The sequence below is a fragment of the Mytilus edulis genome, unplaced genomic scaffold (genome assembly GCF_963676685.1).
Source record: "Mytilus edulis unplaced genomic scaffold, xbMytEdul2.2 SCAFFOLD_528, whole genome shotgun sequence".
NCBI classification, from domain to species: domain Eukaryota; kingdom Metazoa; phylum Mollusca; class Bivalvia; order Mytilida; family Mytilidae; genus Mytilus; species Mytilus edulis.
Window position 1 is genome coordinate 14,976 of NW_027267243.1, and position 20,916 is coordinate 35,891.

Below are 20,916 nucleotides of genomic sequence, written 5' to 3' on the forward strand. Positions count from 1 at the left end.
GTTGTGTCGGGAGAAGAAAAAAACGAAACAGGGACAGTTTATCCTTCCAAAGCGAGCACACACTGTCTTTACTTGTGTTGGTAGTAGTACTATTTTGAACTGTGAAAGGAAACAAACCATCATATAACATTTCTTTTCGATATTTTGTTTCAGTAATATACGTTGTTCATCTATCTGAATATGATATCTTCGTAAATATAAAATTTCAATCCTGGTATCTATGATGAGTTTATTTACCATCACTGGGTCGATGCCACTGCTGGTGGAGTTTTGATTCCAAGAGGGTATCACCAGCCCAGTAGTCAGCACTTTTGTGTTGACTTGAATTATCATTGATATGTTCATAATTATAAATTAACTGTTAACAAAACTTTGACTTTTGAAATACTAAGGCTTTTCTACCTAAGGAATAGATTACCTTAGCTGTATTTGGCAAAATTTTGAGGAATTTTTGGTCCTCAATGCTCTTCAACTTCGTACTTTATTTGGCCCTTTTAAGATTATTTGATTGGAATGTCACTGATGAGTCTTTTGTAGACGAAACTCGCGTCTAGCGTGAATATAAAATTTCAATCCTGGTATCTATGATGAGTTCTTCTTAATTACTTATATCATTATATTTAGTAGAGATGACAACAGAAGCAAACCTGACTACAAGTCTAAATGGAAGCAAATCAGGTAGGACCACAATTTTGCGAAGAATAAAAAGAAAACACGTCAAAATATTAATCGTCTTGAAAGAGAAAAGATGATATCCCTACATTTATTGGTGTACACACAACTAAAATATTATTTACTTGTAACATAAATTGGATTTTTTCCTTTGATGTTTATATGAAATAATTTGCTTAACAAGTGTGGTGAGGGAAAACCATGGTATATTATATGTAAATTTATGTTGTACCATACTTTGCTAATTAAATATGCAACTCGACTAGAATCCATGTTATTCCATGGCTGAAGCTCCACCTTTTTTTGTTTTTAAATGTATCCGCCTCTAAAATATTTAGGCAACTGTAAAACGTACTAAAAGGTCAAGATCTTCATTTGTTTTCATTTTATAAGAAAATGCAATAAATTATGTGTACCATATTTCAAGAAACCCTTTTCAAACTATATAGGATTGTTACGAATTCCCGTAATTTTGGAAACAATTAAATGTTTCTTCTTTCAGTTTTGAAAAAAATAAAATGTAAAACTATCATTTCCTTTGCGAAAATTCAATTAAATTTCGATTTTAAGGGGGGGGGGGGTGGTACCTATACAAAAAGTAATAAATATCGGCTACAAATATCTGTCAAAAAACATGATTAGGGGACGTACACTATCTACGCCCTTGGATCCGCCACTGTTAAAATATTGTTTTATCATTAAGATTGTGTTTTAATAAATAATCTAATAAAATAACGGAAGAAAAGCATTTTTCAATTAGATGAAAATTCTGTAAAGTATGATTAATTTATATAATACATGCAGAAAACAAACAAAAAAAAACCAATTCTTACCGTGATTAGAATAATTATTTAATCCTTGTCGCTGGAATCCGACATTTTTGTTTACCTCAGTCTGATGACATTATGAAACTACCTGCGACTACAATCATACACGGGGCGCAAAACTAAAAAAAAAATCGGGAAAATCCGACATTTTCTTTACTTTCTTCAAATTCAGGGGTTCTATTACTTGAAATACACAGACGATCATACACGAAGCAAGCGCAAAAGTGACTTGCGCGAGCTTCCATTTCATTGGATAAAACTGTAACGTGATCAATTTCCAATATTAGTTGAAGGTCTTGAAGCTGTCAATCATTTTATTTATATTACAAATTTTATATGCCATGTGTCTTACTCATTAACATACTTAAACAAACTCATCCTTCGGATTCGTTTGTTTAAATATGTTAACTCGTAAAAACCATGGTATATATAGTACTTGTAACGGATGCCTTGTAAATTCAGTAACCTTTATCGCAATTTTAACAATTTCACGAAGCTAAGAAAAGCAATTAAGTTGCCAAGCGTAAGAAAAATACACGTGAGCATGTATTTATCTATTTTTCATTTATTTATTTCTGGAAACGACTTTAAGAATATTCAATTTGCAGCTGTAATGCAAATGTTCAAAAAAAAAACATAATCAATATACATGTATATTCAGAGTCATAGTTTTCGTAAAACATATTGCATAATTTCGGTTTTTCATGTATTTCTTATAAATTATTTGCCAAAAAAAACCCACAACTTCAACTACATAGAGATTTTAGAGGAGATGTACAGATCATGCCGCAATACAAGGGCCATGAAGAACTTAAACCTTATCCTGTGTACTAAGTGCGAATCTAGAACTTCCTTCATGAACTACACAGGAAAAATTGCAACGCATGTTTACCAGGTGTTTTTGAAAACGGATGGTAAACATGCGTTTCACCATATGTTTACCATGTGTTTTGAGTAACAGGTGGTAAACATGTGTTTGAAACCATGCGTTTCCCATAGGTTTGAAAAACATGTGGTAAACATGCGTTGATGAACGCATGTGAAACACATGTTTACAAAACACATCAGAAACATACGTTTGACCATATGTTTACCATATGTTTTAAGAAACACCTGGTAAACATGTGGTTTACATATGTTTGGAAAAACACCTGGTAAACGCATGTTTTGAGTAACACCTGGTAAACATATGTTTGAAAACAGGTTGTTAACGTATGTTTTGAGTAATACCCTATCAACATATTGATGTTCAAAAAGATATGTTTTCATATTTTATATTACTTTATATTACTTATATTAAGGGGGAAAGCATCAAACTTCAAAAAGAAGGGGGTATGATTATTCTTCTGAATCAGAAGTTTTTTTTGCACAAAGTGTAAACAAATTTATTTAGTTTTTCGACGCTATCAATCAAATTATTTTGTCAAAATTTAACACTATTTATAAGGTATGTGGGAAATCTGCATTCAGAATAATATTTTTGTCATCTGCTTGACCAGAATATATTTTTTTCATCAAATTGTGGGTCAGAATTTTTTTTGAAAAAACATACCCTCCTTTTGAAGTTATATGGTCTTCCCTTAGTCAGTGTCAGATTGTTTGAGGTAGTTACTGTCTTGTTCAATGAAGCTTATTAGAATTAGTTGAAATTAAGAAGCATTTTATCATGTTAAAATCATGACAAACAATAGTCACTAAATTATGTCCCTCTAATGATAAATCTGCCAAATCATGATACTAGAACAATTGTAATTCTCGGGAATAAACTTCCTTCTCAATTTCTCTTTTCTATACAACTCGCCCAACTCAAACCACAAACACTCTCACTAATTATTACAACTTTATCAAACTACTACCACTTAAAAAAAAAGAATTGTAACAAACTAATTGAATAAAAATAAATATGAGGTTCTGGATGGGGGTCCTTTATATCTTTAGACCATTAACATTTTCTCTGTTTCTTCATTTATAATTTGTCCTTTACTTTCAATAACTTCTCAAAATTCAGTCTTTACAATTTAGAAGTTGAACCCCATGATTCTCAATTGTTCTTTATTCTATTTTTTGCTTTTTTACTCTCCTCTTTCCTTTCTTTATTTTTTCTCTCTTTATTCTGCACTTTTATTCGTCCATCATTCTTTTATTTTTCCCTCCCGATACGGTTTCTAGACCCTCATATACGTACATGTACGACAGTACGAAAACCCGGAATTCTCACCGTTACCTGTTACCTGTTACCTAATCTGTAAGTTCCGCCTCTGTCAGGCCACCACCATACGGTGTAACTTGGGAGTTGCTATATACAGGGGCTCAATCACACCTTAACTACATGATTTATTATGGGTTTCATCATGAATTTTATGTTAACCAGGTATATACAAATAGTGACCATAAATGGGAAGTTAATATGTATTTTAATGGGAATTTAAATTTACTTTAAATCATGGGAAATTTAATATATAAACTTTAAGGCAAATATGTACATGACTCCACTCCTGGCTTATTCATACTTCTACTTGCACAGTTCAAAAAAGTTCTTCGCATGGAATTAATCACAGTTTCAAGATTATTGTCAATTGAATAATAACGATAACTAGGTTATTTGAAGTAGCGAAGCTCTTCTTTGATGTAGTCTATAACAATAACCTCTAGATACACATTCAATATTAGAGATGTTGGATTCGTCTAGGAATTCAAAGGATGAACAGTCAATAATAACTTTGAGTTGTAAGTCTTCTGATGATAGTATTTCATTATACACTTTCATATCAACACAGTCATATAACTTTACTAGTATAATATTTAGGAAATGTTCCTGTATGTCTCTCAATTTTTCACAATATATACCATTTTGTATACTATGACGCAATACCATGGACGCTCACGAGCTGGCGATGGAGTTTCAATTTTTAAAACAAACTGAAAGAATGGAAACAGTCAGAGATATATGGTATAAACAACTCTGGTTGTTCAAACTGACGGTCAAACCGATGAACAAATAAATGGAAATAGATAACTTGTAGATTAACTGGAAGAAACCGGGGAACGATTGAAATGAAAGTCAACGCAACGAAAGTGTTTTTGTTTTTATGACTGACTTGGAAAGCACCAAGGAAAGGTAAAAATAAATTTATCATTCACATTTTTTAAATGGATAAGCAGAAAGATGTAAGCATTAAATTATCTCCGTGTCGGCCATATACCGCCACACCATGCACATCGTCCATTAGTCCAAGATTACTCTGACGTCCAACTGCTGTTTTGCCAGACAAGCTGGGGCCGTGGGACGTCCCACGGCCCCAGCTTGTCTGGCAAAACAGCTGTTGGACGGCCCCAGCTTGTCTGGCAAAACAGCTGTTGGACGGCCCCAGCTTGTCTGGCAAAACAGCCATTGGACGTCAGAGTAATCTCGGACTCATCGTCCATACTCTGTAAAGACATCTTCCATAGAGGGTGGTAAAGGGTTATTTTCGTGCAACGTGATCACCGTTTTTTATTTGACGTTCAACGTGCTTTTACTTTTTTATTTGACGTTCAGTCGTGCAAGACGGGTGCCTCGTTCAACGTGTTCTGCTTATTTAATTTAACGTGCATCGTGATTTTCAGAGTCTTATTTTGCGTGCTCGGTATTTTCAAATAAAATTCAAACATTTGGCAGGGATCGTCAAAAAATACTTTTTTTAAAAGCCGTAAACCAATTAATTCAACCCCCTTTACCACCCTCTCCATACTGTACTTCAAGTTTTAGTTTCATTGATCATGTTCAGTTTATATCATAAAATATAATAATACAACACTATCCGACATATGAATGGTAGGTTTGTATCTGGGAAAAGGGTGTTACTAACTAAATTTTTATAGTACAAATGTGCCAAAACATAGGGTTGCTGTTTCATGCCCTGCTGGTTAGAACAGGGTCCCTTTTCATGTCCTGCTTGTAAGAACAGGGTCGCTTTTTCATGACCTTCTGGTGAGAACATGGTCTTGTTTAAACAAAGTATTTGTCTTCTAGGGGGTAGGAGGGTTGGAGTGGTGCTGATTTCGAAATCCCGAGCATAAAAACATGAAATCCAAAGGGGTGTGTCTTTTCAACACCAAAAACACCACCAAACACCCTAAAAACCATTGACCACTAAGAAAAACTGTGATATACAATAAAACAATAAAACAAATTAAATTACTTATAATTTAATCAACTTTTAGATTTTTATGTTAAAATCAATAGTTTTAATATTAAACAGATACATGTATATCATGTTAAGGAGGGTATTTGTGAAAAATACCAGTCGAGAGAATGTTTAATTTAATGAGCCATAAGACGAGGGAAATTCATTCTCAAGACTGGTATTTTTCGCAAATACCCCTCGTTTTATTCAATAATGATAAAGTTTTTGAAAGTCGTCAGAACCTGCTATAGCATTTTACTCAGAAGGAATGGTTTTTTATATAATTGATTATGCTGTATTTTAATGATATTCATAAGCAAATATATATTATATATAATATGTACAATATCTTATTGTTTTTTAGTAGTATTGATTATACAGTCTCTTTGTTTAGGGGCCAGATGAAGGACGCCTCCGGGTGCGGGAATTTCTCGTTACATTGAAGACCTGTTGGTGACCTTCTGCTGTTGTTTTTTCTATGGTCGGGTTGTTGTCTCTTTGATACATTCCCAATTTCCATTCTCAATTTTATCTCATAAATCTTTTAAGATTGGCACATACAATGTGAATTTAAAGTTTGTTGTTATACATGTATGTTTTATGTACCTGTATGAATATTTTATTGTGTAATGAATGTAATTGTACAAAATGTATGTGATGAGACTTAAATAAAATATTGAATCTTGAATATTGAAAGCAAGACACAAAAGAATTTTTATGGTGTAGGAAATAAATATATACAAGTCACTTTATAAAGGGGGGATGCTATGTTATTATACTATTTTTTTCATGTCATTTTCATTTTGGAAAGGCAGATCATTAATCGTGTGGCTGTAATTCTAAAGAAATTAATAATTTGGGCATTAGATCTAGATTGTTTGATAGGCTATTCTCAATTTTATTATCTATAGGTGTAATAAAGTCAGAACTGACACGAATACAGCACAAAATCGTGATACATACATACTTGCTGTCTGGTGTGAGCCAAGGCTCTGTGTTGAAGGCTGCACCTTGACCTATAATGGTTTACTTTTATAAATTGTTACTTGGATGGAGAGTTGTCTCATTGGCACTCATATCACATCTTCCTATACATATGTACATATAACACAAAAAACAAATATCCATAGGTCAATGTATGATTTTCATTGACCAAATTTAACATCTTTGTATAACTTCAAATTTCAAATTCCTTAATTAATATCATGTTTTTTGCCCAAAGATTGGCATTAATTTATTTATTAATCATAACAAAATCAGAGATGCAATATAACCACTTTCTTTCATAAAACTATCGTATTGATCATAGTGATTTAATATGATGCGTAAGAACATTAAAATAATGAAATGCTTTTTGTAAAGTCATATTTTTAGGGCAAATCTGTTGGTCTTATTTTGAAATGCCAAAGTAAGGCAATTTTGCCAGTTACATGTATCATAACTTAATTCCTTTTATCATGTTTATGCAATTAAACATTTTTCTTTTAGCATTTTTAATGAAAGTACATGTACTAAAAGAAGTAGGAGAAGACAATCAACAAAACAGAAGTCACTAGAGGCAATGCTTTCTATATTTATATATAGACTAGTAGTGGATTTGAAAAGTGCTGTATTGATTCATGTGCAAATAAGGAGCAGCGGCCAATGAAACATTGCAATTGTGTGATGAGAGGTATGTCATGAAAGTTATGCCTTTGTTTAAATATTTTTTTGTTTTCAGACTTACATGTACAATGTACAAGTAAATGTTGAGGTCATAGAGGTGACAATTTTTATTCTTGGGTTACTTTGAAAATTTTAGTTTGAAAATTAACCATTTTAGCAGTGACAAACTATTTATTTTAATTGGTCAATTTTATATAAAATTGCATTGGAAGCTCTCTTTACTCTACTTTACTGGTTCTTTTTAGCTAAACTAGCCAAAAGGGTCAAATTGCCTTTTCTTTTTACTTGGTGTCTTTTTATTATTTTCTACGAAAATCTTCTCTGAAACTACTACAATGTACATGATGTAATAAGCCATATTCAACTAAACTTGGTCACAATCATCATTAGAGTATCTTTGCTTTCCTCCATAATGACACCTTTTGACGCAACCCCCTTTACTCCATAATTGCGCCTTTAGATGCCTGTGTAGTCCCTTAGTTGAAACGTATTGCCTACGAAAAAACTTTATCAGACTTTAAAAAAATTGCATGTTTTATAAAAAGGATATTCATGAAAATGTCTTACTGGAATTTTATTGATGAAATATTTCTTTTGGCAATGCATTAATACATGTAATACTTTAAACCTGATAATTTTTTTTAATGAAAAAATCCTATGCAATCAAGTATGTAAAAAAAAATCCATGGAGGAAAGGGTGAAAAAAAAATTGTCTGATGACCCCACTTGCCAACCAAAGTCACATGGCTGACATGCATAAAAATAGAACATTAGTGTGAAATGCAAGATTTGTCAATTATTTTAAAAACCTTCATAACAAAGAAAATCTGATAGAGGCAGAACTGTCAGACAACTTCTAATAGGATTTGTAGCCCTGAAATGACAAATTTGACCTTTGTTTTGGTTTTTGTATATTACACATGCATGTATCTGTATTTAAAAAACTTTAAAACAGTATAGATTGAGAGAAATTTTAAATTACAAAAAATTGAACCAGATGCTCCGCAGGGCGCAGCTTTATACGACCGCAGAGGTTGAACCCTGAACGGTTGGGGCAAGTATGGACACAACATACAAGCTGGATACAGCTCTAAATTTGGATTGTGATTAAATAGTTGACACAGCATAGGTTTCTGACACAGAATGAATGTGGCGGCCTAATGAACTTAAAAGTTGTTTTGCCTTTGAGTAATTCACTATGCTGATGAATATTAATCCTCTCAAAAAAATGTTTGAAGAAATTTTCTTTTTATTTATGAAATCAGAAATGAGAAAAATTGACCCCGCCCCTTTTTTTTCACATCCCCCTTTCCCTTTTTCCAAAACTGATCTCAATTCAAATTTCTCATTTAAATGCATCATAAAATATTAAAATGTAACAAAAGGTGCTTGTTATCACTGAATGGTAAAGATTGTTTTAATTTATCAGTTGGTAGTAAAAGTGAATGTATATTGTATAAAACAATGATTTAAGTTGACTCAACTACTATTCTGGACAAAGAAAGATAACTCCAATCAATAGAAAATTTCTTGCTATTGCACAATATTGTGCAATTAGATATTTCTGGCTTTTGCACAATACTGTGCAATTGAAAATATTTGCTATTGCACAATGCTGTGAGTCTAAGTACATGTTTAGATTCATCATATCAAAAAAGCCCAAGAATTCAATTTTTGTTAAAATCAAATTTAGTTTAATTTTGGACCCTTTGGACTTTAATGTAGACCAATTTGAAAACGGTACCAAAAATTAAGAATCTACATACACAGTTAGATTTGGCATAACAAAGAACCCCAATTATTCAATTTTTGATGAAATCAAACAAACTTAAGTTTAATTTTGGACCCCGATTTGGACCAACTTGAAAACTGGGCCAATAATCAAAAATCTAAGTACATTTTTAGATTCAACATATTAAAGAACCGCAAGGATTCAATTTTTGTTAAAATCAAACTAAGTTTAATTTTGGACCCTTTGGACCTTAATGTAGACCAATTTGAAAACGGGACCAAAAATTAAGAATCTATATACACAGTTAGATTTAGCATATCAAAGAACCCCAATTATTCAATTTTTGATGAAATCAAACAAAGTTCAATTTTAAACCCTTTGGGCCCCTTATTCCTAAACTGTTGGGACCAAAACTCCCAAAATCAAACTCAAACTTCCTTTTATGGTCATAAACCTTGTGTTTAAATTTCATAGATTTCTATTTACTTATACTTAAGTTATGGTGCGAAAACCAAGAATAATGCTTATTTGGGCCCCTTTTTGGCCCCTAATTCCTAAACTGTTGGAACCTCAACTCCCAAAATCAATCCCAACCTTCCTTTTGTGGTCATAAACCTTGAGTTTAAATTTCACTGATTTCTATTTACTTATACTAAAGTTATTGTGCGAAAACCAAGAATAATGCTTATTTGGGCCCTTTTTTGGCCCCTAATTCCTAAACTGTTGGAACCAAAACTCACAAAATCAATCCCAACCTTCCTTTTGTGGTCATAAACCTTGTGTCAAAATTTCATAGATTTCTATTCACTTAAACTAAAGTTATAGTGTGAAAATCAAGAAAATGCTTATTTGGGCCCTTTTTGGCCCCTAATTCCTAAAATGTTGAGACCAAACCTCCCAAAATCAATCCCAACCTTCCTTTTGTGGTCATAAACCTTGTGTCAAAATTTCACTATTCACTTTTACTAAAGTTGGAGTGCGAAAACTAAAAGTATTCGGACGACTACGACGCAAGACGACGACGCCAACGTGATAGCAATATACGACGAAAAATTAAAATTTTTGCGGTCGTATAAAAATGATCAGCAAGACAAGTTCTAAAAATAATAAAATTGAGTTTGGAAATAGGGAATGTGTCAAAGAGGCAACAAATCAAACGTGTTAATGTTAAGTTTATGTGACAGTTTTTAACTTAGGACTATCAACATAATATCAATGATTAGTAAAGAATGCGAGACATTTCAGCGTGTGCACTCTTGTTGACATAGGAGAAATTTTTTAAGATTTGTTAAAATTCATGATTATAATTAGGTCAGTTTAAAAGAAAGCAAGAAATAACTAACCATAAACTTGTCAATAATACTTCTTATTGGTTGAAGTAAGATATGTACTTCTCATTTCCAAGGAGATTATATATTAACCAAGAGAAGCACATAAACTTTGGCCTTGTCCGCAGTCAATATATTTCTCTTGATATAACTTTTTGTGTAGTTTTAAAAGTTGACTATGAAATAATCACTTAAAATGACGGGTGATTTTTATGCCCCACCTACGATAGTAGAGGGGCATTATGTTTTCTGGTCTGTGCCTCCGTTCGTTCGTCCGTCCGTCCGTCTGTGTGTCCGTCTGTGCGTCCGTCTGTGCGTCCGTTCGCCTCAGGTTAAAGTTTTTGGTCAAGGTAGTTTTTGAAGAAGTTGAAGTTCAATCAATTTGAAACTTAGTAATCATGTTTCCCATGATATGATCTTTCTAATTTTAATGCCAAAATATAGTTTTGACCCCAATTTCATGGTCCACTGAACAAAGAAAATGATAGTGCGAAGTTCAGGTTAAAGTTTTTGGTCAAGGTAGTTTTTGATGAAGTTAAAGTTACATCAACTTGAAACTTAGAACACATGTTCCCTATGATATGATCTTTCTAATTTTAATTCCAAATTTAAGTTATGACCCCAATTTCACGGTCCACTGAACATAGAAAATGAGTGTGCGAGTGGGGCATCCGTGTACTATGGACACATTCTTGTTTACTAATCATAGGGACATAAGATGGGTACATAATCCTTAAATCAGTAAGTTATAATAAAATCAATGTTTTAATTGTTTTAATTTCAGAGGTTATTTCTCCACAAAAACATACATAATAGCAATAAAGAAAAGGGGAAAAATATATATATATACAACTCGTCTAAACATCAACCCAACAATGTTAGATCTGTAAATTTGCTTTCGCAATTTTTGGTTCTTCCCTCGCCGGGATTCGAACCCATGCTACTGTGATATCGTGACACCAAATCGCCTGCACTGCAGCCGTCCCGCTAGACCACACGACCACCTGGGCTCTCATAAAAAGAGCATTCGCTGGCCGTGTGCTACCTTTCCTCGTCAGTTTTAATCTAGCGGCGTACTACAGTACATGATATAGAAGGCATGAAGATGTTATTGTTACAGATCAGCTAAATTATCTATAGTAAAGGATCCTACAAATTAATGTAATATACAGTCACAGAAAATAATTATATTTATAAGTACGTCTGAGTCAGTGACAACTCTACAACAGATGTATCCATCGGATCGCCATCAATGATGGTGATACATGGCTGTATACATAATGTATATACAACTCGTCTAAACATCAACCCAACAATGTTAGATCTGTAAATTTGCTTTCGCAAATTTTTGGTTCTTCCCTCGCCGGGATTCGAACCCATGCTAATGTGATATCGTGACACCAAATCGCCTGCACTGCAGCTGTCCCACTAGACCACACGACCACCTGGGCTCTCATAAAAAGAGCTTATATATATATATATATTTATAAATGTTTTATTAAGTTGTGACCTCAACCAATCAAATTATATCACCACTAAATGGTCCAAGGACACAGTTATCGTCCTTTGGTTTTCGTTGTTTACGAATATACATGTAGTCCCTAGTGTAAACAGTGTATAACTTGCATGTTTTATTTGATACACTTTCCCAATTTATTTCTTAATATTAAATGTATGAAATATTAAGTAGGGGGATGTAATATCATGTTAAAAAAAAATTGGGTGCTGAATCTTGGGTGATTTGTTCCAGTTCAAAAAGGTCAAATTTTATCACGTCTGAAGCTGTCAATCTGAATTTAACACTACTCAACACATGTACAGAATTGTCAATATTTTGAGTTTGAGCTGGTAGAAGTTTCTATAATTTTTATATTATTTGTCTCACTGGTAGTACACTACACTGTAAAAATCTTTTGAGAAAGAGCAGGTGCGATTTTTTAAATTTGAATTTATTGTCTAAAAGAAATTTTAACTGTCCCAACTATTAAAAGGTTGGGACGGACATTATGCAACTGCCACAACTATTAGAAAGACTGTAATAAATAGATTTTGACTGTGACAACACCGTAAACCACTGCAACAGTTCTGAAATGACTGATGGTAGCATTTTTGACTTTCACAACCCGTAGAAAAGTTGGGACAGACATAAATGAACTGTTGCAACGAAATATGACAGATTTGACAGTCATTACTTGTCTTTTACCGACTAAGACAGTCGTACAACGACTGTTACTGGTATGGACAGTTGTTTTTTTCGTCCAGTAGTGACAGAATTGTCAATATTTTGAGTTTGAGCTGGTAGAAGTTTCTATAATTTTTATATTATTTGTCTCACTGGTAGTACACTACACTGTAAAAATCTTTTTGAGAAAGAGCAGGTGCGATTTTTTAAATTTGAATTTATTGTCTAAAAGAAATGCACTACGAAATAACTGTGTTCTTTGGCCAAATGAAGTGGGTGGTAAACAGGATTACATAATTATTTTGTAATTTGGATTATGAGGGGGTTTATATTAGTTAGACAAAACACATGAACATGTGTACCTATATGCTTTAAAAATGACATGTATAGTATATCAAACAATTAAAACTAAAGAAAGGTGACAGTTGAGGATGCAAACAAAATTGTTTCCTTTATTAGTTATAATGAGTTATTTGAGAAGGAAAAGGATATCTGTTTAAATATGTATTCTGATATTAAGTTATTTTCAATTGTTTTTTAGTTCCCTTCCTATGGTCTGTCCATCCAGTTTTCCACACTTTTTTATACCCCATTTATCGGCATTTTGTTTTTCGGTTTGTTCGTCGGTTTCTCTGTTCGTCTTTCTTCAGTTAAAATTTTTGGTCAAGGTAGTTTTTGATGAAGTTGAAGACCAATGATATTATCTGTCTAAATTTAATGCCAAATAAGAGTTTTGTTCCCAATTTCATGGGTCCACTGAACATAAAAAATGATAGTGCGAGGGGCATCCATGAACTAGTCTATGGACACATTCTTGTTTCTTCATCCTTGAAGATATTGATATGATATTGTTTAATCATGACAAGTTACAGATCCAGTTTAAATTTTGTTATGGTCTGATGATTTTGAGCATTAATAATTATAGTCCTTGGTCTTACAAAATTCACTTAAATAATTAATTTTCTACACTTTTTTATGCCCCACCTACGATAGTAGAGGGGCATTATGTTTTCTGGCCTGTGCGTCTGTTCGTCCGTCTGTCCCGCTTTAGGTTAAAGTTTTTGGTCAAGGTAGTTTTTGATTAAGCTAAGTCCAATCAACTTGAAACTTAGTACACATGTTCATTATGATATGATTTTTCTTATTTTAAAGTCAAATTAGACTTTTGACCCCAATTTCACGGTCCACTAAACATAGAAAATGAAAGTGTCAGTTTCAGGTTAAAGTTTTTGGTTAAGGTAGTTTTTAATGAAGTTGAAGTCCAATCAACATGAAACTTAGTATACATGTTCCCATATGGTATGATCTTTCTAATTTTAATGCCAAATTAGATTTTTTTTTCAATTTCACGGTCCATCGAACATGGGAAATGATAGTGCGAGTGGGTCATCCGTGTACTTTGGCACATTCTTGTTTAATCATGCTTGAAGATATTGATTTGGTATTTGTTATATAGTTTACACCATGACAAGTTATAGATAAAGTTAGAAATTTGTTCCAATACAATGAAATTTAACTGGTAGGGGACTATATTGCAATGCAACACTGACAGAATGCTTGTAAATATACAGATGTTCATGTATCACTGTAATTAATAATAATATTAACCTTAACTTGATTATTTTGCTTGTTTTAAAATAAAAATAAATTGATAGTTAGTTGTTTGTTATAATAAACTTTGCATCTTGCTTTATTTCAGAATCTGCCATGGAAAGAAAGTGTTTAAAGAAGAAAAAAAAAGATGAAGAAATAGACTTTAACTTGTGTTACATTTTATTATACTATTAACAAATTTTGAAAATATATTCTTTTACCAAAGATGAGAATTTATTATCAATCATGCCATTTGAAGGAAACGTGCATGTATCAAAATTGGTTTAATCTTAAGCTGATGGGATGGTTAAGGGGTTCTCATCTTAATGATACAATTTGTAAGCGCTCTTAAAAATTCAAAAAAAAAACATGTCAAAGTGCAAACTGTATAACTGTAGATTCTTTATTGATTGAAACATCTGCATTCAGACGAAATGCCCATATGATGCAACATATAATTGATACCATGACAGTTTTATTTCAAAAGCATAATTCACATCATGATAAAAATGAGAATGAAATTGGGGAATGTGTCAAAGTGACAACCATCCGACCATAGAAAAAACAACAGCAGAATGTCACCAACAGGTCTTCAATGTAGCGAAAAATTCCCGCACCCTGAGGCGTCCTTCAGCGGGCCCCAAAACAATACTAGTTCAGTGATAATCATGACATGTTTTGTTCATATAACCTACATGTTATTAGAACACCTCAGTTAGTCTGAAAGTGCTTGCCTTGAGTGCAGGAGGTTATTAAAGGTTAAAACAGGGACCGAGTCAATGCAAAGACTTTAAAACTGGTATAAGCTGTTTTGCTAGGCAAAAAGCATTAAGAAGTAAAAACAAAGACTGAATTAACACATAGTTAAAATTTTGTGTCCAGGTAGTGTGACATATCTTCCTGCAAACTGTTACTTTGTGAGTTAGGGTGTCAGTCTTATACAAATTAGGGTTAGATCTCATTTCTGATTATCATGATCTCATAGCCTGAATATGCATCTGACCTGCAACTGGAAGTAAAGCAACCATCATCCAAACATATGTTTACCATAGGGTTTATGAATAACTGTTTACCATATATTCTCAAACATACGGTTACCATGAACATGCGTTTACCATGTGTCTTCAAACGCATGTTTTCACATATAAACATGCGTTAACCATGTGTTTTCAAACGCATGTTTCCATAAACGCATGTAAACAATACTATCTCCAAACATGCGTTTAACGTACGGTGCTCCAAACATGCGTTTCTGTCATGTTTAGAAACGTACGGTAAATTCCTGGTAAACATGCGTTTACATGCGTTGCAATTTTGCCTGTGTAGGGGACTAAAACAGTTTTTATAATTTTCAGATTTCGGCGTTGATTTACAAGTTGCTGTTTTTTTAAGTCTGATGTTATTGCTTAAATATGAATATAATGAATCACTTCGCTTATGAACGACGATGAATATGGGAAGCAGAATAAAGGAAGATATTACAGCATTTTTATCTGTAGAAAAAAACAATCTTGTGTCCGATTCGCACTTTGTTCGCAGTGATCGTTTTATAAAAGTTTTTTTTTAAAAGAAAATCGAGACAAAATTACGTTTCGATCACATTTAAAAAAATAAAAACACAAGGGACTCAAAACACAAATAAACGAAAAAAAGAACGACACGACCTTGCAGAAAGAAAAAAAACAGAACAAAAGGGCGGGGGGTATTCAGGTGGTACCGTTTGGGTAAATAATAACAGTCTCTTGAAAATTCCAACAAAAGGATATAACTGATTGCATGTTGTTATCTCTTCATTTGTTCATATTAATTGTATATTTGAAATAAAATCGACTGCGGTGCACTCGGATATGATTAAAAAAGAACCTGTTTTCATATGCTATTTTTTTTCTCATTCACCTAGTAAAAAATAAAACCCGTGAAGAAGCAAGAAATTAACAGGAGAGAACTAAATTTTGAAATATAATTTATATAAAACTTGCATTAGCTGCTTTGACTATATCCTCTTTGTAATCCACACTGAAATAATAGATTCTGAATACACATTTGATTTTAATCCAAAGTTTGAAACAACACAATCACTAATAACGACATCTCTTCCTTCGTTTTTGCATTAAGAATATACTTTCATCATGTTATCCATTTTGAAACACAAACCGCATGTAAAGGTATTCACGGAAACTATGAGCGGAAAATATGAGTAGCCCGTGCGCACGAAAAAAATCATGATAAGCATGCCCTTTGTGTTATTCTTCATGTAGCAATTTATGGTGTTTACCTTCAGCTGTACTGACCTTTTGTCTATTTTTAAGTTGAGCTACTGTTTAAAGGGGCCAACATAAAGAATATATTTTAATGTAAAGAAAGTTTATTCACATAACAATTTTCATACTTGGATGAAAATAAATCTTTGCTTGCTTTTTCTTTTGAGTTACCTTTTTCGACGTGTTAAATAATGTTTTAATCAAGATATAAGCCTCTAATAGTCCATTCCGTAAAATGTTGAACAGGTTTTTGGCCTGCGGCCTCAGAATTGTCCAATATTTTACAGAATGGACTGTTATCGGCCCTTATATCCCTTACCTCAGGCATGGATTACCTTAGCTGGATTTGCAAAACTTTTAGGAATTTTGGTCCTCAATGCTCTTCAACTTCGTACTTTATTTGACCTTTTAAACTTTTTTGGATTCGAGCGTGAATGATGAGTCTTTTGTAGACGAAACGCGCGTCCTGGCGTATATACAAAATTTAGTCCTGGTATCTATGATGAGTTTATTTACATGTTAGTTATTACGGTGAGGTTGAATTTCCTGTCATTTATTCATCATCCACGCACGAACTTGTCTCAGAAAAAAAATATACCTCTGTACATTAACATCAGTTTCAGGTATAGAGATGTGATTTTTTTTTCTGTGACAAGTGCTTTTGACCATCCACAAGAACTTGCGGTCATCTGATGTTCAGAACATCAGTACTTTAATTTAAACAAGTTATAGGGGAAAAGGTAAATTACTCAGATTAATGAACTTATTTTAAACTTCTGTAGAAGCATTAACAACATTAAATGTATAAACGATATTTTAAATTAATTTAATCAATGTTATAATAATGAATTCATTAACATTTTGAGGAGTATATATATTAATTATAGATAGGTTTCTTATAAAAGTAATGCTATAAATATCACTCTATAATTTATTATGTGTATCTATGGAACAGCAAGTACGTATGATTATACAAGAATAGTGTGTAATTGTTTTGAGTTACACATACTAATTTTCACATGCTGATGTGTACATGTAAATATAAGCTATTGAACAGTCTGAACATAGACTGAACAAATCTTAATTGACTACTTGTGAAAAGTCTGTTTTGTAGTAGATAAGTCTGAAAATTAACTTTTAAACTGAAAAGGATGCAATAATGTATTGTTCTGATTTAAATAAATGTTCAGATCAAAATTACCGTTCAGATCCCTATTATTGTAACAGTACCCTATGTTGTGTGTTTGGTGCTTATCCAATACTGTCCCATATAAAGGAAATAAAATCAATTGCTTACAAGGGGAGGTTCACCAGCTATTCAGCCAGGCTTCACCTTGTGTATTGCCTTGGAGTTCAGAATTCTTTTTATATATTTTTATAAGTGTGAATACTATACAATTTAATATGTTGACATATTCCTAAATATATTAATAATCCAAAAAGGACCAATCTTTATACAAGAAGATTCAATATTAATTGTACATGCGCGTAGCATACAATGATGATGGGGCTTGTACCAGTAAAAATTAAAAGAACTTTAAGTGTCAATATATTTCAGATGTAACCTCAAAGAGTTCGAGGAATTTACAACGATTAACGGGACCGTTGTTGGTGGTTTTACTTAATCTGTTGCTGTACTGTTAAATTTTGGAGTTATAAAAAAAGGGTAATTTGAACTATACAAGAACTTTTGTTAAAAAACTTGAAAGTTTATATATAGGAAATAAAGTTCAAAACTATATGTTATTGTGTAAAGTAATTGTTATTAAACACACATTGGCTGTAAAGAGTGTACGTGTTGTTATTGCCAATGTATGACGTTTAAATGTACAGTATTACTGATATGTCAGTACATCTATTTTGTTCCGTTGAAGCCCGATAAGTGCATCCTTTATGCATGTTATGTAATAAGGCAAAAAATGGCATAATACATATGATTGAGAATGTACTTAAATGAAATAAAATAAGAAAAATAAACCTTATAAAGGCGTGCAACCGACACACTTTCTTGTATATCTTAATTAGTAACTCTCATAACTAAATGAATCCAAAAGATGCATACATACTTAAAACTGTGAGGCCATTATGGACAGTTTCACTAAAAAAAAGTAGATATATCTATAAGATCAACCTTGCTTGATTAATTTGGAACATTGATTTTTATGTTATGAACGAAGAATAATGTTAATGTCCAAATATGGTCTTGAAAACTTACCAAAATGGTATTGCAGAAAATCTAAAATCAGAAAGATTGAAATTTCGTGAAGTATTGTAAAGGCTTTACAAGTGCATTTCTTCAAAACTCAAGAAAAGAATAGTGTCCTTCAAATTTACAACTTACAACGTGCGAAACGAAATACCACATTCCGAGAGCATTTCCTTTTATATCCAACTATACATATTTACTAAATTAAATATCGCAACGAACCAGTACATAAAAAATGAATACTGCAAAACATATTTATACGTAAATTGCCTGTTATTAATGTTCAGTTTACTTCACTTAATTAAAAATAACAAATCTAACGAATTTCTTCAAAGCTGAAAAAATTTACGCGAAAGCAATTACATTCATTTTTATTAACAGGAAAGCAGCGGGGTGTGGATGTTGTCTAAAACAGACCATTGACAACGACATAGAGGAGCAATATATATAGTCTAAAAGACAATTGTTTGTGCGTTTTAAAGAATGGAGAACATAACAATTATACAGCTTTTAATATTAGTCATCTTTTTCATTCCCTGTGTAACAATCATAGTTATTTATAGTACTTGTTGTGAACTTTTGTCAATATTGAAGAAATAAAATGTAATACATCAATTCGAGATCATAGTTGACCAATGGGATTCCGGCAAATCAAATGATTCGAAACCCAAGTTATTTATGTTTTCAAACATCATATAGGGGTCCATATTTCAGTCAGAAATATAGATATACAATCATATTTGCTTTGCATAATTTTAAATTAACATGATTTTTCGGAGGTTAATTATGCACTTCTTCACTTATATGTTGTATATATTGTGTATATATATGTATATAAAGGTGGCTTGTTTTAATTCAGCAGATGTCTTATTATTATGCGATTTTTTATTTTTATTTCAATTTTGTTAGTATATGAATACCAGACATTCCATATTTTCTCCAGTTGTAGTAAAACGATCTATAATATTGGTTACTCTTATTAAGTTTTGTTTTGTTTTAACCTAATTATATTTGATTTTTTTAAAACTACCACTAACAAACTAACGTCTACATTGATATGCGAACCTTAAAACACCACAACATAATTAATTTAATTCGACGTACTTCAGCGTAACCACCAATATTTTTCGACGAAGCTACAACAAAGTTAGCGTTATTTTGGTACCATCGGACTTCATCGTAATCAAAACCCCACTTCAGCGCCAAGCCATCACATTTCACCGGACCAACGCGGTTTGGAGTACCATCGCTGTTCACAGACTTTCATTAAATTTGTTGAAGATACCAATTTAAATTGCTTAATTTTTTAGGGATGTACAAGTACCAAGCCACGTTCTTCTAGTTATACTTAGTCAAAAATTATTATTACATTTTAACGGCCGTTTGTTCGCGATGTTTAAATATTCAGACTCTGTTGTAGCTACTTTACTCTGTCAATTTCAAATATTTTAAAATTTAGATCATTCAGTGCTGTCTATTTGGTAATTTTACAGACGTTATCATGCTTATACATGTTATACCATCATAATTGTCGTTCCCGATAAAGTTTTAGAATTGTGCTGGTTAAAATCGCACAATATTATTTGTATTTAAAGCATACATATGAGCTCTCTGTTGTAATAAGCCATATAACCTATGTCATGTTTAACAAATTTTTAGAATGATGCAAGCGTCTTAACTGATGTTTGGTTTGACTTTTTTATTGTATAAATTTCAAGATTTAGTAACAGTTTAATCTAAGAAGACTTAAAGATGATTCATTTAACATCAGAATCTGACTGACGAAGGATATCTGTTATCTGAAATATTTCTAAATAATTACATTTATAGTTACCTTTTTATGTATTTGGAGTTGTTGTGTACACTTTTTTAGGCGTTTATATAGCAAATTTACAGATCTAACATTGTTGGGTTGATGTTTAGACGAATTGTATATATATATATATATAAATATATATTGTCATGCATCCGATTTCACCTTGAGAGATGCACACGCCTGATGAAGCTAATTTGTTTAGCGAAATATTGCGTATTTCTATTTAACATCTAATAGAACTGTTTTAATGTATTAATTAGTGTGTTTAAGTTATATTCTTAGACATTTATATAATTTTAATTCAGTAACTGTATCAGTTTATTTTCACAAACTGATCCACGCTTAAATAGATTGAATGTTGATTGTTGCTATTTTTAGACATTATATATAAATATATATATATTACATTAATTTGTAGGATCCTTTACTATAGATAATTTAGCTGATCTGTAACAATAACATCTTCAT

At 32.2% G+C, this 20,916-nt stretch overlaps 1 protein-coding gene and 1 long non-coding RNA gene across 3 annotated transcripts in view; both read left to right on the top strand.

Annotated features, from left to right (window-relative positions):
* The window catches only part of LOC139505034 (leucine-rich repeat transmembrane protein FLRT3-like), a 34,429-nt gene extending 14,939 nt beyond the window's left edge, over window positions 1–19,490 (top strand). Inside the window, exons 8-10 of the mRNA XM_071294882.1 lie at window positions 628–678; window positions 17,985–18,092; window positions 19,014–19,490. Coding sequence (XP_071150983.1) covers window positions 628–678; window positions 17,985–18,070 — 137 coding nt within the window. The 3' untranslated portion in view covers window positions 18,071–18,092; window positions 19,014–19,490. The remainder of the gene's footprint in view (window positions 1–627; window positions 679–17,984; window positions 18,093–19,013) is intronic.
* On the top strand, window positions 4,370–14,390 carry LOC139505033 (uncharacterized). Of its 2 annotated transcripts, none has more exons than XR_011659499.1 (3): window positions 4,370–4,617; window positions 7,154–7,337; window positions 14,272–14,390. It is a non-coding gene; the product is annotated as an uncharacterized lncRNA (long non-coding RNA). The 2 variants fall into 2 exon arrangements; XR_011659498.1 differs by lacking the exon at window positions 14,272–14,390 and adding an exon at window positions 11,175–11,221.
* Window positions 19,491–20,916: the final 1,426 nt, after the last annotated feature.